At 26.2% G+C, this 21,530-nt stretch overlaps 1 protein-coding gene across 2 annotated transcripts in view; it reads right to left on the reverse strand.

Moving 5' to 3' along the window:
• The window catches only part of Ctl2 (Choline transporter-like 2), a 35,032-nt gene extending 14,470 nt beyond the window's left edge, over window positions 1–20,562 (reverse strand). Inside the window, exons 1-15 of one of the 2 annotated variants that reach the window (XM_087159581.1) lie at window positions 20,373–20,562; window positions 20,075–20,128; window positions 17,280–17,328; window positions 16,800–16,873; window positions 15,014–15,092; window positions 14,243–14,324; window positions 13,311–13,430; window positions 13,173–13,233; window positions 10,518–10,644; window positions 9,873–9,956; window positions 7,465–7,577; window positions 6,742–6,864; window positions 5,616–5,715; window positions 3,494–3,586; window positions 3,168–3,258 (exon numbers count right to left, since the gene is read on the reverse strand). In XM_087159581.1, the coding sequence (XP_087015707.1) occupies window positions 3,168–3,258; window positions 3,494–3,586; window positions 5,616–5,715; window positions 6,742–6,864; window positions 7,465–7,577; window positions 9,873–9,956; window positions 10,518–10,644; window positions 13,173–13,233; window positions 13,311–13,430; window positions 14,243–14,324; window positions 15,014–15,092; window positions 16,800–16,873; window positions 17,280–17,328; window positions 20,075–20,111 (1,233 nt within the window). In that variant the 5' untranslated portion in view covers window positions 20,112–20,128; window positions 20,373–20,562. The remainder of the gene's footprint in view (window positions 1–3,167; window positions 3,259–3,493; window positions 3,587–5,615; window positions 5,716–6,741; window positions 6,865–7,464; window positions 7,578–9,872; window positions 9,957–10,517; window positions 10,645–13,172; window positions 13,234–13,310; window positions 13,431–14,242; window positions 14,325–15,013; window positions 15,093–16,799; window positions 16,874–17,279; window positions 17,329–20,074; window positions 20,129–20,372) is intronic. The other variant, XM_087159582.1, reaches the window with a different exon arrangement.
• Between the last annotated feature and the right edge of the window lie 968 nt (window positions 20,563–21,530).

Consider the following 21,530-nt stretch of genomic DNA (forward strand, 5'->3'; position numbering starts at 1 on the left):
GAAAGGGGAAAAATACTGAATTGAAAAGCTTATAACTGTCAAAATCATGTTCTTGTTTAAAAATTTCTTATTAAGGATGCAAAATACTACACTTGCCGTAACCCAAAAAAGACAGAACTCATCAATACTTTCACTTATTAAAATTTAATTCTCATTAAAATTTAATTCTTATCAGAAAACTTAAAAGAATACATCTAGCTATGATTTCATTACCGTAATGCTATTTTAATGTCCCTTAAAACATCTGAGATTAATAATTTATTCTAATATGTAGAACAAATTTTTTTCTTCGCATTCCTATGAAAAATCACCTCAAAAACAAAAAAATTCTTTTAATAATTATTCTCAACAACAAACTTTCTAAAATATGATTTGAACTATTATTTCTTAGGATGCATTAAATATAAAATAACTTGAATTCCTTTTGATTGAAGGGGAAAAAAAGACAAAACTTTCTACATTTTTATCCTAGATGGTTAAAAAGTTAGTCAAATCTTTCTTGCTTATCGATGACAAAAAGAGGACATTGCACTTTCATAAGGAAATGGGAAAGATACAATAAATGTATTTGGCAGATTTCAAAAGATGTATTCGAAATCTTGGTAAACTTCTTTTTAAAAGGTACAGTAAACTTATATCCTATTTTTTAAGGTTGAAAAAGTTTCAAAGTTCTCCTTGGCAATTTATTTTACTGTTTAGAAATGTAATAATTTTTTGAACATATGTTATTTAATAGAAATGGCTGCTTGTAATGGGCATGCTTCATTTTGAATAGTATCTGCATGTGTATTAATATAAAATGAAAACGTGTTACATTATCATCAATAATACAACTGTTTTTCCAAAATTTTGTTAAAGTTAGTCCAATACTTATTAATGATAAAATATGTATAATATTATTGTACAATCAGGATACATGAACCTTAGGGCGCTTTTTCATTACACGACACGATACCGACAAAATCGGACAACAAATATGTGAACGACAATGCCGTTGCCGGATCGTTCAAGCAATTGTTTTTTCACTTGTCCGATATCGTTCGTCCGAGAAGTAGAAATTCTTGTTCATTCAATGTTTTGAGCTTGAGTTGCTTGTGTTCTGTTTTGATTTTTTTCTGCAAACTTTAAATATGCCGGATGATAATCGTCTCCTCAAACTTTTTACTTTATTTTAGAAGAAGAAGGCTAGCAGTGCAAAAACGTTTTTGGGTGCGCGAAATGGTACTTACGTATTAACGCCACCGCAGTTACAGATTTGGCGGTTTTTAAGTGCCGCCAATCTACACCTAAAATTTTTGCGACAAATCATGAAATAAAACACTCTATTTAAAATTTAAAAATTCAAAGCATTTTATTTAAAATCTAAGTAGTCAATCGGATTCCGGTGGAAAATGGGCCGATATAGAGTTTTAGATATATTCAAAACAGTGTCTTTTCTTTCACCAGATGTTGTCGCTATATGAACTCTGATAAATAAGATTCCAAATGATGTCTCGCTGTTCCCCTATGTCTTTTGTTCCTCCATTTAGCACTGCCCCTTATTCTCTCAACTGTTTGTGTATGATGAACTCCTGTATCAGGATCAATAAAGTTGTATTTATGATAAACTTTTACAAGTAGGAATCCTTCTATTCTCTTTGTTTGGTAACCTTTCCAACTGTCAGAATAAATTGTGCTACCATCTAAGTCCCACTTGCTGATCACACTATCTTAAATTACATTTCCAAAACATACGTTTACCAAAATAAAGTTTCATGTCATGGAAATTGGTACATTTTCGTTTTTTTTTCGTTCGTTTCGTTTTCTTGAAAAAATAAAATTGCATCTTATTCTGTTTTTGGCAAATCCCAAAGATGCATTTTCGTAGCACTAAAAAATGGCGTCAAAAATCAGAAAACAAGGCAACAACGAATCCAAAAGATAGCTGCGTGTAAAAACGGTGCTGCTGTGTGCGAACAACAGGAATGCTCTTTATTGGCGCATTAGCACAACTTCTGCAAGAACATAAGTACCCACGAAACAAATGAGGCAAGATATGTTGAAGAAGGTTTTTATGCGCTTTTCCATAAGCTACAAAAAGTTCCAAATAATTTTTTTTAATTACGTCCGAGTGAAAGAAACCGAGAACAAGAGTGATGTTAATTAGGAATAATTTTTATATGGTTTTTGAATTAGCGTCTGCTCGGTAATTTAAGTCTGTAATCACTTAACATTACTTAAATTCTTTAAATGTTTTAAAGTATTAACGTTTCTTTAAATCGAATTAAAATATTAGTTTTATTTAGAACAATATTTTTATATGATTTTTTAAGTGAGTTTTATCAAATTTATCTTATGAAGCCGCTCTTTCATGTTTAAAAAAAAAGTGTCAGTTGAATCCGGGAGCAGACTTTTTATTATTCAATCAAGCAGAAACCAGTAGTTAGATTGAGTTCTGTTTGAAATACATAAGGGTCTTTATTTGCCTTCTTATCAAACCATTACTATTACAAAAAATATTATCTCTTCATTAAAGCATATAATGAATTTATAAAAATTTTCAATAAAACTTTTATAATTGTTTAAGTCTTTTAACCTCATTATAATATAAAAAATGCAACATCATAAAATTAAAAATTTATAACCAGATATGAGAATAAATTATATAAAACCTTTATTTTCAAATTTTACATCTGACATGATCAAATGAACGATTAAAATTGATTAAAAGAATAAAATAATGATATCAAAAGAGGAGATAAAACAGGAAAGATGCGTAACAACAAATAAAATCGCCACGATTTGAGGAGAAACTTGCTTGCCTAACCGACATTTGATTCCGACAAACGATATCACCTTGTCGGATACGACATAATCGTTATCGTATTGGTGAGTGAAAAAGCGCTCCGTTGCTGACCATGTATTTTACTTGACTCTATGTCGTTCGTCGACAATCGGATCCGTTTTGTCGCTATCGTGTCGTGTAATGAAAAAGCGCCCTTACATTATGACGTCTGTCTTTGCTTGGGCCACAGGAATTATTATGTAAAGTGGTGACTAAAAGTTTGACAAGTGACTTAAGTTCTATCAATACCTCAACATTTTCATGTAAGCAATATATAAAGATTTAAGTCAATGCATTAAAAAATAATTAATATCATCTATGAAAAATTTTAAATAATTAAAACCTTTGGATTGCAGTGAGAACCATTTGCGTGAGATGAACCTGCTGGAGCATCAGCAATGACGAATGAAGCTTTTCCTGATGATGCAATGTATCTAATGATGGTTAAGGCTTAAAGGTAAGTAACAGTATTATTCAAGCAAATCTATAGAAAACTCTGTTTCGGTAAAAAAAAATTTTTAATGGTTAGGTTTTAATTATTTTATTACCAAAACAGTAGATTCCTTTCCTTAACAGCAAAGAAATTAAAAGATAAAACATGTGCATTTAATTAAATAAAGCATTTATATTATATTAATTGGACAAAATATAGTACATTTAGAAGGATACAAGGCTATGGCTATCCAAAATGCAAAGAACGCAAACTGCAAAATGTAAGGAAATATTGGGAAGAATAATGTAGATGACATACAGCCAACAGCCCTAGAAAATAGTTTTAAATATATAAAGTAATATACAGAAAAAAAACTTAGAACAGTAAGAATTTTAATAAAGAGAAAAGATTAAAACTTTAAAAATATTATTCTTGCTTGATCCTCAAGTGATCATCACATTAAAATCTAATTTAAAGGAAAAAGAAAAACACCATCTTGTCCTTTAAAGAATAAGCATAATGCATGCTTATAATCGTACAGATAAAATTGTCATCTAAAAGAACTTTTTTGACAAAGAAGGCAATTTATAAATCATGATTTATTTTTTATATTTTTTTCTAGAAACCAATATCATTAACCTGTTTTGTCCACAAAAGTTCAATATACTTATCTATTGAAAATTTAAAAATTAACTGACTAATGTGATAATGTTTAAGAGGAAAGATTTATTTGCAACAAATAAAAAATTTATTAAACAAACAACTATAGAATGATTAGCGATAATGTGCACGTTGACCTTCACTAGTACAAGTCGATATTGTTCAAATTTTGGTCTTTCATGGTCACATGCATAAATGGCCACCAACCAAATTTTTCAGATAAGTGACAAAAAAGTTTTTTTTAAAAAATAGGGGTGATAGAAATAAAAAATTCCCTTAAATCAATCAACTTTATCAATTTCATTAATTTTTATTTCAAAACGTACAAAATAATGACTTAAAAGTAACAGTCAAAATGATTAATGAGATTAGAACAAGACATAACCAAAATAATAATTGCTTTATTATTATCAATTTATGAAGTTTATTTGAATATTTGGAAGCCTTTCCTTATTATATTGTTCAGTTTAAAAAAATTATTTTAGAATTCTAGCCACTTATACCAGATTGAAGAGTTTTTGGCTTTTGTTAAGCATCACTAACTTTTTTCTTGTTTGTAAGTTCTGTTATTTTTTAGTAGAAGCTTCATTCCTCCTTGAAATAATTCTCAAAATACTAAAGCTTTTTCCATCTTTCAAAACTCTACGAAATCATTAATTTCTTTCTGTTAAATGAATTTTGATTTGTTAAATGAATCTATTTCTTCAGTAGCAGTTTTTAACAATTCATTGACATATACATCTTTCAAATACAGTAGAACCTTAATTTAATGTTGCTCAATGTAGCATCTGTTGTGAGTGATAGATATGAGAAAATGGTGAATGTAGGCGAACATAAAATATCAAATAATGACTTGAAAATGCATGAAAAGTTAATTGAACTTTGAAATTGTTAATTGTAAAAAAAAATTTAATTAAAAAGAAGTATGCCCATGATTTAAAAATAATTACTACTACTCATAAAAAGTAATCTGTAAAAGTAAATATTACTTGTGAAAAGTAATCTGAATACACATATTTATTCAACATATTTGTAAATCCTAATTTGCACACGCTCTTCTCTTCTAATTGCAAACAATAAATTTTTGACGTTTGTAATAAATTGCTCTTCATTATTTGCTAGTTCAAGTGATTACAGAAAGTTCCTTATTTCTTCAAAGGCTTTGGGACCTTCCGAAAATCTTGGCGTGGTTCTGTGTCTTTATCTTCATCGACATGACTTTGCATTTCAGCTTTTGCAATCATTTCTTAAACATGCAACATCACAAGCTTCAACATTTTCATCTACTGATATATAATCCTGTAATGAGCAGTTTAAAGCATTTTCTGCTGTGTTCCACTGTCTGCATCATTCGCATCAGAATTATAATTTTTCTTCTCAAAATAAAATAACTTTGATATTGATGGTAGAATTTCTGACAATGGACACGAGAATATGCTGAAAAATAATCTAAACGGGTATTATTAGCATTATAAATACCCAAATAATAAGAATTAAAATAAAAGACAAGGGCATCCAAATAAAAAAGAATAACAGAAAAATATGAGGTCGGTGGAACCCTGTGAACATATAAATATGTGAAGTGTCGTTTCATAATGTGAAAGATATTTTGCATAATGAAAAAACACCTTTAGAAAAATATGAAATACTTTAAAGAATTAAAAGTTAAAAAAAATTTCAAACATAATTTATACATACTTGCTAGATTGTACAATTAGAGCAATTGCTATGTAGATTCTCTTTCTTAGAAATACAACAACCAAAAATAAAATACCAAATATTACTCCACAAATAATAGCTGTAAGATAAAATTTGTGTGTAAGGATGGGGAAAATATAAGTTAAAATGCTATAGGAAAAATGAAACATTAAGAAAATATTAATACATAATCATCTACATTTTATAATATTAAAAATAAAAGCGACAAATCATAAGCACTAAATTGTGATTAATAAATTTCTAATATTAATAGTACGAAAGAAAAAAAGAAATAACAGAAAAAACAAATTATCTTGTTTTTGTATTCAAAAAATAATACAATAAAAATTCTATAATTAATTTTAATTAGATGTCTGGTGTAATCCCATTACAAAAACATCAAAATATTCAATATTCATCAAATAATCCATGATATCTGGATACTTTTCAAAAAAAGAGTGAAATAAACTTTACCTAAATTTTAAAACTAAATAGAAATTTTTCATTTTAATTCTTTAAATAATACTCGCAACTTAAGTTCTAAGGTTAAAAAAAAAATCTCAACAATGAGGCTTTCAAAAATATCTAAAATTATTACGAAAAGTAACATGTGAGCCAAAATTGGAAAAGACACAGATAAAGTAAAATTTAACAAAATATACCAAAAAAGCTATAACAATTATTGTGAATGGAATAAAATATTAAGAATTGAGAATTGACTACTAGCAGCATTACAAGATGAAAAATGCAAAAAAAAGTATTTAAACTATAAAAAGTTCATCCAAGTTAAGTGGTGGGAATTTTCCTTTCTGGACTTTTTAGCGCTGTTACACCAGAAATTTGTGGTCTTCTTCAAGAATAAAAAATTGGTGGTCAAAGACTATTTCTCCACATTTATTTTTCTTTTTTGCATTTTAGAGCTTTACAGAACATAAATTAGGAATTTTTGCTTCAGAGAGAGATTTCATAACTTTAATCATGATCATTAAGAAACCAATAATAACGAATTTTAGTGCCCTACAGAAAAAGAATGATAATTAGAAAACGAAAAGTTGCGTCAACATGTGAGATAAAAAGAAAGTGAACTGTGCTACACTTCTGAAGAATAATGTAAAAATAAACTTACCTAAGGCAAGCCAAGTTTTACGTAGTTCTAGATAACTTTTAAGGTTCAATGTAACCTCAAACTTTCTCTCCGAACCAGCCACATCTTTTAGTTTAATATATCTATCAGTACTATAATAACATCCTAAGGATAAAAAAATACTCAGTTTATTTTTGTTATAAAAACAACTACCAATATCATTTCTTAATTTAGCCTTCAAATGAGAAATAAGATATTTTTCTTATTATCACTTATTGTATCAACATACTGTTGTATAGAAAAAAATAAAGAATTTTTTTTTCTGTATCTGTTAAAAGAGATTATCCATAAACATTGCTAGATAAAACAATATAAAAATTAACTACACCTTCTATCAAAACATTTTGCTACATTTCATATTGCCCTTTATGTAAAGGATATTAAATGTTACTAAAATACTTTCGCCGAAAATTTTTTAACTAGTAAAATGCATATGATTTCTACTTACCCATAAAATATGATAGTTAAGAAAATAATTGTAAACTTATATTTTATATGTAATACTTAATACTTTATTATAATACTTTATGAAAATTATATATAATAAACGATTGTGTTGTTTTTGTTGAAACAGTAAGACTAAGAAAAATTAAAACTACATTCCTTTTGTAAAACAATTCACACTTTTCCAACAAAATGTACACTCTTTTTAATATGTTTAAAACTACTTTAAAGTAAGATTTCATAAAAAGAACAAATGCTTACCAAAAACACAAAATGCCAGTATAAGAATAATGCTTAAATATGTCATAGGACCAGCAAGCCATCGCATTAAGACAATCCATATTAAAGATAGAACCATGGCAGCAACTAAACCACTGAAAAATATATTAACAAGTTTTAAATAAAAATAGTAATATACACATCAATCAACATTCACTTTCTCAAGATTTTATGAATCAATGTTGAAAATTATCTTAACATTATAAAGAACCTTGGAATTTATAACTTACAGCTACAGGTTCATATCCTTATGATCGTATCAAAGCCTGGATGTAAGATGCTTTTTGTTTCTCAGATAGAATTTCTTAAAATGGATTGATGTGAATTTGGCAACAAATATTTAGTTTCCCTATTTTTCACTCATACATTGAATTAATTTAAGCTTTAAAGGACTGCATATTTCTTTTTTTTTATTTTAATATATATATACACTACCGGTCAAAAGTTTGAGAAAATTTTGAAATCTAAAAAAAAAAGGTCCAAATTCAAATGTTCATAGAACTGCGAAAAATCATTCAAATTACATGAAAATTTGATATGTTCTAAAGTGAACCCTCTACAGTTAGTTACATATGATCAAATTGCAATACTTTGCTTTTTGAGAAATGAATCCAGCTTTTCATCGCCGATTGTTATTATCGTGAAAAAATTTGCAAAGTTTGAGCACTTGCCAAACTTGCAAAAAAAATTTCCGTACTTTCTGTTAATAGGAAATAGTTATTTGAACCGTTATATGTAAGCCCTCAAAATTTCAGATCGACTCTATTTTTTTTGACGAAGTTATAGAATTTTGAAAAACATGTGTACATTTCTCACTTTTTTGAGCATTCCACATATGCGGTCTTTCGATCAAGACATCGTCTACCAAAGAGCTTTTTAATTTTAATGTTTTCTATATTTTCAAATAATTAATATTTATTATAAAACAAATACTCTTATTCATTATTGTAATTATTATTGTTTATATTTATTGCTTTTATATATTAGTTTTGTTGTGATATTTTTACTTTACATTAAATTAAAATGAAAAGTTATAAAAATAATTACATAAATAATTCTAAAAAAATAATAGCAATAGTATAAAAAATTTGCATTTTAACTAAACTATTTTACTTACAACAGGTCAAATATTTAACATATTCTTATTCGTATTTTGTAATTAAATAAATTAACATTTAAATCTTAGATTCCTCGAACCATCCACCTTTTGCTTTTATTATAACCTTACATATGCGTAGCTTTCGTTATAACAAACCATTAATCACTTCAAGTGATATAGAGTTCCATTCCTGTTGCAAAATGTTCCATAACTGATTTCAATTCAAAATATCAGAGCATCGTTTGCAAGAACAAACAAATTTTCGATGAAATGTGACATCCATGAGATATTGTTTTAATTATATTCATAATAAATTCTTTGTAATAACAATAATTACACTAATGAATAAGAATATTTGTTTTATAATCAATATTAATTATATGAAAATATAGAAAGCATTAAAATTAAGAAGTTCTTTTTTAGAAAATGTATAGACCAAAAGACCGCATATGTGGAATGCTCAAAAATCGAGAAAAGTACACATGTTTTTCAAAATTCTATAACTTCGTCAAAAAACATCAAATCGATCTGAAATTTTGAGGACTTCCATAGAACGGTTCAAATAACTATTTTCTATTAACAAAAAGTACAAAAAAATTGTTTTGCAAGTTTGGCAAGTATTTAAACTTAACAACTTTTTTCACCATAAAAACAACCCATGATGAAAAGCTGGATTCAGTTTGCAAAAAACGAAGTATTGCGATTTGATCATATGTAACTAACTGTAGAGGGTTCACTTTAGAATATACCAAATTGTCATGCAATTTGAATGATTTTTCGCAGTTCTATGAACATTTGAACTTAGATCTTTTTTTTGCAAAATTCAAAATTTTCGCAAACTTTTGACCGGTAGTGTATGTATGTATGTATGTATGTATATATATATATATATACAAAATTTTAAATTCTTTTAAAAATAAAAGCTAATATTTTGAGAGCAAAGGTCAATATATTGGTCCCCAAACGTCAGTTAAAATACAACTATAACTGTAAAATCAGCAGTTCAAAAATAAAAATTTATACACAAGCTTATTTATATATATAAAAAAATTATTTACTTACTAATTCTAATCTAACTTTGGTTAATTAACTAATTAACCGAGCATGAGAGGTTTTCTGTTAAATCTTTCATTTACATTGCATTTAGTTCTAGCTTTTCTTTATAAATAATTATATAATAATCCAGGACACTGGCAAGTAATAATACCAGGAATAGAATCTTTTATTTTAAAAGTTTGAAATTTAAACAAAATTTTTTTAAAGAACAAGAAATTAAAGCATATATACTTACACTAGCATTTCTTTCCATGCTATTACAAAGTCTCCAAACACTTTCGCACCAATTTCAGTTAACTTTAAGAATTTTTCAATATTGCTATAAAAGGAAAATTAATACTTCACAAATTGTATTCAAAACTAATACTTTGCAAATGATTAAAAATATATAAAATAAAAGTTAAATATTTAAGTTGGTAAAATATAAATAATAAATAAACCTTCAATTAAATTATGCATTATTAAACCCAGACTTTAAAATAAATATTGTATGTAAGGAATAATAATATAATTACAGATATAAAATATAAATAAAAGTCATAAAAGATAGACATTTTACTTTACAATATAATTTTTTATCTTATTTAGGTCTAAAAAAAATTATAAATTAAAATCTTATTTTAAAGTATTTATTTAGTAATGTTAAACAAAAGTCTTTAATCTTAAAGTGCTTAATCTTTTGTATGCTATTTATGAGATAATAGACATTATTTAATACACATTTATGTTTGAAATATAACATTCTTATTTGATGGTGCGTATTTTAACAAGCAAAGTCGTAGAGAAAGAAATAATAATTATGATGTGACAATAAATGAATAAATCTATGTAATCAATAAGTGAAATCAAAGAGAAGGTTAAAGTAACTATAATTACTTACGCAGTGGCGTTCTTGATTTGTTCAGCAGTAATTTTATCACCTTCATCTTGCATAACTTTCCCATGTTTATCTGTTAAGTATTTATCTATGCCCTGTTTGAAAATATCAGGAATGCACCGCCCAAGTACTAAAAACAAAAATAAAATTTGAGCTAAAATATTTTTTCATTAAAAAAAAGTAGAAATTATCAAAAACTAAATGAAATTTTAATCTGTCTTCACTACTTTTATAAAAGAAATAGTTGTCTACCATGTCTTTTAAATGCAGACAAAGTAGAAAGGATTAAAGAAAAATTTGAAATACATAAGTTCTCTAAAACAGATGAGAAAAATAAAAACATCATCTCGCAGATACGAGAATAAACACGAACTTTTTATAAGAATATTAATATTTTTCACTTCATTAAGTTAAAGACAGCTAAAAAAGTTTTGAAAAATTTGTATCATCCAAAGTATATTTATAGTGAGTTCAAAGAACTGAGTAAATAATTTGAGTTTGATTAGAATAAAATTATAAATTTTGAACAATTATACACACTAAAAAATACATATAAACATATAAACACACTCAATAATTCTATGTTAAGGAAAATATTATTTTTATTTAATGGAAATATTGCACTTGATTTCATATAAGTTTTATTGATATTTTTAAAAAAAGTAAAAATATTTAAAAAATTGCAAAGTTAAACAGGTTTTCATGGCACATTTTTGTATCAGGTGACACAAGTTTGAATATGTGCTATGAACTCAAGATAACACTGACATATAAAAATAAAAAATGATAAACTTCAGTATCATCAAGATCATGAAGTGAAGTATTGAGGTTCTCTTCTCCATGCAGCAAATATGTGGATTAGTTTCGTTATAAAGAACCTCCAGGAGGGATAAAAAACTTGAGCTCAGAATTTCAGTTGAGCTTAATTCATGGTCAGTTCAGCTCAAAATTACAGGGGTAGGGACTTTAAGAAAGCATTAAAACTATGTAAATTGGTCATTCAATTCACTGTTACAGAAATTGAATGGCCAATTTCAGTGACAGTAAAAAATAGCAATTAAAGTCAGAATAGAAATTAAATATGGAGGACATCAATGTTAAAAGAACCAACAAGTTAAAATTTTATTCAGCTTACACTTTACTAAATCATTTAAAAGATGTTAGAGAAGTACATAATTACGAAATTATTATTATTAAATAGATCTAAACTATTTAATTACTTCTAAGTTTTATTACTTCTTTTAAAATTAAAATAAACTAGCTTACATAAAAAACATTAAGTAAAACAACAAATAATAAATATCTACTAAACATAAGTAACTCAAAAATTTCAGATAAAAGTACATAATGGCTACATTATATTAAGAACATAAAAAAGTACAAATTGAATACATATATATATATATATTACTATCATTAAAATGAAACAATTAATAAAAAGTATTACTAAATGAAAATAATTTTAAGCAATCCAAACATAAAAATTAATAAAAATTATATGTAAATCAAATCACATGCAACTTCAACTAAATATAGTTTGTAACTTCAAAGTTTGAACATTTTAGCATTCAAACTGTAGTTAAACATTCCACAAACAGTCAAACGCTTAACAACTTAATGAAATCATAATACATTCCAAAAAGAATATATTTAATTACTAATGGTTAAATAAAACTAGTTATAGAACATTTTTTTCTGTCTAGATCAGAAAAAATCATGCTTAAAGATTAACATTATTGGTGTAAATGCAAATTGGAAATAAAACACTGAATTCATGCAGAACTGCAGTATAATACTACTCACAGACTTTTACTTTAGGTACCAAATGCTTATCTTCAAAGTTTGTTGCTCCAACTGATATGCAGTAACACAAGAAGAAAATAATTAATTAAAACTGATTTGATTTCTCATGAAATGATAATCAAATCAATTTACTCAGTGTGACAGAAAAAATATCTAAGAATAACGTATATCAATTTATTCCGTATGGCAGAAAGACAATATCAATCCCCAAGTGGAATATAAATAAATATGGATTTAAAATATAAATAAATATCAAATGGGAAAAAGGAAAAAAGAAACAATTACTATACTAATATAATTTTAGAAGACATTTAAAGAAGTCAATAGCATTAAAATCAATAGCTCATAAAGAAGACAACAGCTTGAAACATTATGGCAAGTTTATGCATAATTCCAGTTTGAGACAGGAAAAATTTGAAGTGAATACGAAATTGAGGATCAAACAATTTTATTATAAGTTTTTCTTCATTCTCTTTCAGATTAGTTTAATAGGATGAAATGACATTTTTCATAATTTGATACACTTTATAATTTACACAATTTTTTAAAATAAAGTAGCATTAGAACATCTGATCTTATAAAATGTTTCAAAAGATTTAAATTATTCATCAAATTTTTCATCAAAATTTATTTTTAAATCTAATTTTGAAATTTAATAAATAATGATACTATACATATTATATAACTATTCATAAAGAAAAAAACACAAATAATTGGAAAAAATTTTGATTTTTTTTTCATCAGCAACATATTTTTAAAAAATATCATCAGCATTCGTATACATTGATAAAAAAATTCAACAGATATTTTTTTAAACTTAAGAAAAAGTTAAATTTACTTTAGGAAGAAACTTACATGGAGAGCTTTTAAGATATAAAGTAGCACAATGTCCTTCATCGAGTAATTCTTGCAAAGTCTAAGAGAGATAGAAAAAAGTCTTATTTAGATAGCCAACTAAGTGTAAAAAATTTAAAAAAATAAAACAGTTTTTACCTTTGAATCCTTATTAACATCGTACTCACAAATTAATTTTTCCTTTGTTCGTTTATCTTTTTCTGGATCACCTGATACAGTGGGAATAAAATTTTCTGTTGGGCATGTAGAAACACAAACCTAATACATAAACGTAAAATATCTTTAATACAAAATGAGAAGCTTGATTTTTTTCTTCATTCAAATGTTTAACAATATCAATTTAAATTAAAAAGATTCAACAAATCTTGTTATTTCTTTGTCTTATTTTACTTCTTTATTTGTAACAAAATGCATTCGCATAATTAATATTTATATCTGGCATTTACATCTTTACTAGAGTGACAAACTGACTAATTCTTCCACTTATCTAATGGACCTAATTTAATTACTTCTTCTCTTTCACCATGAGGTATAACATATGAAAGGGAAAAACTTAAGAACTTGTGATACTTTCCGTAAGATAAAATTCAAGCATACCGATTTTAGAGTGCAATTTGTAACTCTTCTAATCCTCTAAAATATAAAATAAAGTTATCTAGCCATGTTGCCTGATTCCTGTGAGCTAGAACATCCACAGTTGTAATAATATATATATCAAAGACACTTTTATATTAAATACCTGAATATTTACATAATTATTTTATTTCTTAGTATATAATGAAAAAGTTAAACTTTTGAAGAAACATTCCAATCTAAGATTGAAAAAAATACAAAATATAGTCTGAGAATGTTTTAACTTGATTTAGTTCAGAGAGATGTAAAGCAAGAAGAAAAAAAAGGACTCTTTCCTTCTCAGGAAAAAACATGCAGAAAGAGAAACCTAAACTTTGAAATTCTGTGTAAATTATGTATGGTATATTCACTACTAATGCAAAAAAGAATTTGAAAAAAAAATTTTTTTTTAATGTTAAAATAGCATTAAAATGGTATGATAGCATAATTAAAAATACCTGTGGAGTAGGGCAACCAGAATATATCACTTTAGGGCTGGCACACTTTCGTAAATCAAAAAAGAGTAGGTATGATTTATTTCTGAAAAAAAAAAGAAAAAAGAAATTTAAAATTTTACAAAAAAAAATTTTTCACACTAATATGCGCATTATTTTCATAAATTTCAAACTAGAAAATAACTATAGTTTAAAGGTAAAATTGGGAAACTAGTTTCACGTAATGCAAAGAATTATGTCAATATTGTTCCTTTGAAAAAGAATAAAAAATTATTGAAATAATTCTTTGGATTATACAATATGTAGGCAGGCGTTGTAGCGGTTTAAAATAAAAATTGGAACAATTATTGTGCAATACATAGATTTTAGTAGAGCTAAAGAACAAACAACAAAGAGCTAAACAAATAACTTGATCGACTGCCTTTAAAATTTGGTATTGCGTGACATATTTCTTTTAGTCTTCACAACAATGAAAAAAGAACACATGGGCAACACGGAACATTTTCAAATAAAAAATTAAGACAGGAACAAGATGATCAGAGGTGATTTTGAAAAAATAAAAAGAATAAGCATTCCAACATGACTAAGTTTTAATATGTATCAATACTATACAATCAAATATAAACTAAACTAAGTAACTCAATGCACGAACCAAAATTATTTAAGTTAATTTAAAATTCATCAAACAACAAAAAACTGTACCTAAACTAATATTAAATCTGTCAAAAAGTTATTAATTTTAGCAAGTTATAAAAATGTTCATAAATAACATACTTAAGTTCATCCACACCACACATATTTCCTTCGGAATCCGTGGGATAAAAAAGCACTTTTAAGTCCCCTGCTCGAAATGCTATGATGAATTAAAAAAGGACATTTTAACAAAAATTTAAAATAATAATAAAAATCTTAGAAGGAAAAATCTTACAATGCTGAAAATATAAATGTGGATTAAAAAATCATTAAAAAAAATTATACAACATGATTCAAGTTTGAAAAAAAGCCTTCAATGCCATTAATGAGATTTTAAAATGGAATGTAATCAAGTAAGGAACTTAGGAAAATCATACTTTTAAACTTCAAACACTAGGACAAAATTTACTTAATCGTTAATCGTTCTGTTCAGCAAGGGAAAAAAAGGCACTGCACATTTACATACTTATATATAAGTCATGTAAATGTGCAGTGTCCTTAAACATACATACTTATATATACACATATCAATGAAGACAAAAAGGATTTTAAAAAAAATGCGAGAAAAACGAAGAGCATTAATAAGTTTTATTTACTGCACATAAGCTGCAAGTATATAGAACTCATAAAATAAGTTTAAATATTGAGAAAATATAGAAAATAACAAAGATTTATTAAAAGAGTAGAAGAAAAATTATAAAAAAAAAATTATTTTTTGAAAACATTTTTAAAAAATTTTCTTTATGTATCTTGAAAAAAAGAAGAACATTCAAATTGTAGAAAACAAAATAAAGAAAGAAAGATACGTTTTCATCAGCTCGCACGGTAATATCCAGACTATTGTATTGATATATTTTGCTTTGGCTACATTGATACAATACTAGAAAGCACTCTTTTTTGTGGATATAACCGTGTGAGCTGATGAAGAAGTTATATTTCTTTTTCCCTTTATTTTGTTTTCTGGAATTTGAAAATTTTTTTTTTTCCTTTGAGATACATAAAAAAATTTTTTTTAAATGTTTTTGAAAAATAATTTTATTTTTATAATTTTTCTTCTCCTTTAATTAATTTTAATTATTTTCCATGTTTTCTCAATATTTAAACTTATATATACTTAATATATATATATGTGGTGATGGGTCCGCCGCTCATCGTAAATGTAACGTATAATGTAAATATGTTCAATAAAATATTAGTATTACAAAGGAGCTATCCTCGCTTACTTCATATATATATACAAAAAAAGAAGTTTTTACTGTTCCTATGCTTCTTCTCAAAACTTTTTAATACAGATTTGGCACAGTTTGATATCAAGTACTTCTAATTATGTTTTAAATTAATTTATATTTCTATCATAATACAAGATTACCACAAAAGAGTGACCAAATTTAAATGTTTATTTTTTTTAAAAAATTATTACATATATTACAATTAATATACATGAAATTAAATAAAAATATACCAAGATTTTTTCAATTAGAAATGTTTCATATGAATTTTTTCCTTTTTTTTTTTTGGCCATTAACATCTAATGTGTAATCTAGTCAGTTTTACAACAATGTCGATGTTTTCTAATGCAGTGCAAGTACTTTTGCAGAGATTTCTTGCAGTACATCGGAAACAAAAAACTTGACATACTTTTCTCTAAGTTTGTGCGTCACTTATAGCAAATTCTATAAATGAGGCTCGGAAAAAAAACATAATTTTAAAGCAAAAAAATTTCAGCATGATTTTTAAATGAACGAAAAATATTTTTAACTTTGAAGGTTATACTTTCCAGAAAAAATATGTCCAAAATTTTATTTAAGTTTAATGTGATTTCAATAACAATTTCAGTTGTAATCTAAATAAAGGTAAATATTATTACCAAAAACTCCAACCACTATCCATCCTGCTATGAAAGCAATGAACAAAAATAGACAAATTATGTCAGTGCAGCTCCTGAAATCAAAAATATTTAAGGATTTATATTTTATGTAAATAAAAGTTATTACATGCAACATTTTTATTTGAAAATTTTATGAATCAATAAATAATATTCTACAAACTACAACAAATGATAATTAAAAATAAAATATTTAAATAAGTTAATAATAACAGAATATTACACATAAAGGGAAGAAAAAAACTATATTTATAAAGAATTTATTAATGAGAGATTTTAGCATCTTTTGAGACATCACAAATTTATAAAACTGCAACGTCTATTGAAACTGTAATATAAGTTAATTCCAGCAATAAATTTTTGTAAACATCATTATGCAAAACATTGTAAATAAAGCTTTTGAATAATAAGAATACATCAATCTATTTTCAATACTAACTTATGTTACGCAAATTAACTTACCGGTTTTTTATAGGACCTCTGAATTCTGGGTCATATCGGAACTGTTCACCTGAAACATAAAAATCAGTTTTTAGATTTTCATTGTTGATTCAATTGAACCTGCATTAACACTTTTTGGGGAGTTATCAAAAAGCAGCATAATCATAAAACGTTTAAATCAGTAGTATTTTGTAAAAAGTTAAAAATTTTCAGACTTCTCAGAAAACCCCAGAGGTTTTTTTTCAGATTGGACCAAGTTGAAAAAATCCATCTTTATACCCATCAAGTGTTTTTTTTTTCACATTTTATAATTAACAATTAATATTCTTAGACAACAAAACTGTTCTTTAAAATTATCAACATTTTTTTTTATAAGTTTAATATGTTTATACAAAATTATGAAGTAAAACTTTTCAGAAATCTGATTTTTTTTACAAACAAAATTTAATATAAATAAATTTAATACGTATTAAAAGTAAAATATATGATTAAAAAATATATTGCTATGTTATAATTTTTATATCTTAAATTAAGTTTTTAATCTAAGTTTTTAAATCTAAATACTTATTTATTATTTTGAAACTTTATTATTTGATTTGCTATTAAATAATCAGAATAAGATTTTGTTCATTACAAAAGAAAGATTAAATTACATCATTTTCATATAATGAAATTATTAATGAATGGAATGTGAATGCATATTATAGATATGGTTGTTTATGATATTATTCTTATATAATTATTATTTAAATTTAATGAGTATTTCTACATGTTCATTAAGACTTGAAATTACATTACTTGGAATGCTAAGAATATAAATGTTTAAAATTTATTTTCTCTTTTGATTCATTTCAAAAACAAAAAGTATAATAAAGGTGAAAGTTGATAATTTTTTGTAGACAGAAAGACAAATAAAGAATTCAAACACTGAAAAATTCATATGAACATACCATATGCTATAAAATGTTATATGCTATTTAATTTCATATTTACAACTTAAAACTATTCACATAACATATTAAGCTCATGAAGTTACAAAGAATAATTTCAGTAACTTTATCATTATGCAATTCATTATAGAGTTAGAAAGCAAAAAAATGAATGACATGATGGTTATTCTTTTATAATGGTTACTCTTTTAACCATTTCTTTTATTAATCCCTTTAATAATCAAGCAATATTTTTTCAATATATACATTTTATTCTAATATTTAGTAAGTATTAGTATGCTTATAGAATAAATTGAAGAAAACTTTATATCCGAACGAAATTGGAAAATTGGAACGGAATCTTTTTGTCATCCCCATCCCTCCCCCCAAAGAAATCTATCTCTGGTCAAAATTTGGGTCCCCCCCCCCAAAAAAAAACTTATATGGGCTAAGTTATTTTTTAAAATCTCTGTTTTTTTTAAACCCTGTTTCTTAGTAACACAACTTTCTTGAACCAGTTGAAGATATTGTACCAGTAGAAGAACCAGTTGAACCAGTAGAAGAACCAGTGAATGAAAAAAATCACTTTGAAGTAATAGTGTCCTATGATGACATTGAGTGAAAACTTACTTTTATAGACATGTAGAAAACTTTTTGAAAATCAATACATAAACTATTTCAATGAATAAAAAAAAATTATAAAACTTAACAATGCCTGAAAAAATTCAGTTGAAAACTAACCTACATAAATGTATAGGTTTATTCTAAGAAAAACTTACAATATCAGCTTTTGTGAAGAAAAAAAACAAATTAAAAACAGTACAGAACTTAACTTGTGTTTATTGTTAACTTGTGAACATTATGTAGTGCAAGAAACTGTTTCACAAGGAATTTTTTAGCAGCTTTTTTTCTATTTACATTTATATGGATTAGTACTCCAGAAACAATATATAATTCTCAGTAAGGAAACAATATAAAAAAAAAACTACCCAATTTCAAGAATTGTTTAAAAACTACACATTCAAATACTATATCATTACGCTCTTTAAGATATCTATTATCAGCAAGATTGACAAGTTTTTAACAGGTTTTAAACTACGGATATCACTGTCACATCAAAAATTTCAAAAATTAAGTTATTAAATAGCATATTGCATACCTTATTTAATGTCAAATATTAAATAAAAAATTTCTAATTTTTAATATATACAGAAGAGAAAATGCTTTAGAAATGAAAACTGAGATTATAATTTAGAAATAAAATTATTTAAATGTAAATTTGATACAACACTGGTATAAACATAAACCTGTCATGTATATAAATCAACATATATATATATATATACATATTCTTGAGGTATCAACAACTAAATGCTAACAGTAGATGCAGTGAAGCTCTAAAATTAAAGGATTACCAAAAATAGACGATATATGTCCATATCAGTATCTGCGTAGTTCAATTATAATCCTTAGGGTGCGAAATGGATTTTAAACTTACAAAATTTAAAAAAAATTTATATCAGTTTTCCCATGGGTGCTTGCAAGTTACATCTCTCAAGTTGAAGTTTCTTTTTTGGACAACTTCTCAAAAGTTGTCTATGCACAGCAATTAGTTTGACAAAAAAGTTTCCTAAATAATTGAGGAATGAGAACTAATTATGAAGTAAAATTTCTACTTAGACATACTCCTTGATAACTACATATTTTTGCGTTTATATATGTTAAAAAATATTTATGATAGTTTAATGTTTGAGTACAATATAAAAAACTGGACATGTTATGATTTCTTATGTAAATTTTGAGGATTTAAGTTAATTTTGGAAGTTTAAAAGCTCAAACTCGGTTTAAAAGTAAGAATTAAATAAATATTTAAATAAAAATACTTACCAAATTTACCATTATGCTCGCTAGGAGATGAAGGCATAGCTGGAGATAAATTACCTATTTCAATACAGAAAAATAAAGATTTTATTATAGCTAATTAAAAAAAAATAATTTCATAATACAAAGAAACAGGAGATTTCAATGGCACTTTTAAATACTATATTTCAACCTTAAAAAGATGCTGAGAAAACATGAGTAGTTATTTTACATTTCAACGTTAAAAATTAAAGGGAATAAACCATAAACATTTTATCAATAAAATAACACGAGAATTTTATTTATAAAATTAAGTATTCATTACTTCGTACAATGCTTAGCACGAATAAAATAAATTATATTCAATAAACATGCTTTCTTAATACATATTTCGACTATCGCTTTCTCTTCTCAATCAACAATATCTGTCAAGAAAAGAACAAAACAACAAGCTTTTTGTTTTTCTTTCTTTTCTCTCCAATGTTTCTATTTTCACAATTATCATTGCCAGATCCATCTTACCATCAAAAAACTAGAATAAAAAGAAATGGTGTAGCAAATAGCTTGGTTTTGCATTTGCATATGAGGTAAGCTGTAGGGGTCATTTAGATTAGGGCGACTTGAGGCGTGAGTAAAAAATACATTTGTTTACGCCGGTTCGACTCTCCTTGGCCAAAGGATAAGCATATATGACACACGACACACATATGTGGCGTTGCTTGTTGTCATAGTTATGCAATTGAATCTGATTCATAGTAACTAACCAAGCTGAAGCGTTAAGGGAGCATTCACAGTGCATGCGATTAAAAACGCATCTGCGAGTGTTTATAAGCTACATGTCAACTGCGTGATAATATGCGCAACCATGCGATTTCTGCGGTATTCCTCCGGAGTTGCAATTACCCGATCCTTTTGAACCGGTACAGCTTAACTGATATGGTACGACTGCATTTGATTGGCAGGAGACGTAGTGCAAAATTAAAAGTATGTGATTCAATTATATCTTTCCGAACAGAATATCTTCAGAGAGAGAGAGAGAGAGGGGAGTGAGAGAGAGGTGGGATAGCTCGGCTGGTAAGGCGTTGGACTCGTGTTCATGAGAACGGGAGCCAGAATCCAGCTGACCGAAGAATCCACGTGATTTAAATGGTGACTGGTGCACGTTAAATCTGTTGGGATCGCAAAGTCCCCCAAGTTCCCATAATAAATCAATACTTCTGGGGGTACTGATCCAAGGGTTCCCATGTTTTCTGGCTTATGTTCAAAATTACAAGGTTATGGAGTTGAACATTGGTAGTCGTAAACATATTTGGGTCGGCTGTTCAACGACAGTAACAAATAAAATTAAAAAGAAAATTGTTGCAGTTAACTTGACCAATTTTGCTCAAATTTTGGATCCTATTATTAAAATTTACATTAAAATAAATAGCAAAAATGTTTTTGTAAAAAAATTCATAAAAAGACAATGAAAAATATTTTTACA

The sequence above is a fragment of the Parasteatoda tepidariorum genome, chromosome 3 (genome assembly GCF_982258835.1).
Source record: "Parasteatoda tepidariorum strain Cologne lab strain chromosome 3, Ptep-v5.0, whole genome shotgun sequence".
Classification (NCBI taxonomy): Eukaryota; Metazoa; Arthropoda; class Arachnida; order Araneae; family Theridiidae; genus Parasteatoda; species Parasteatoda tepidariorum.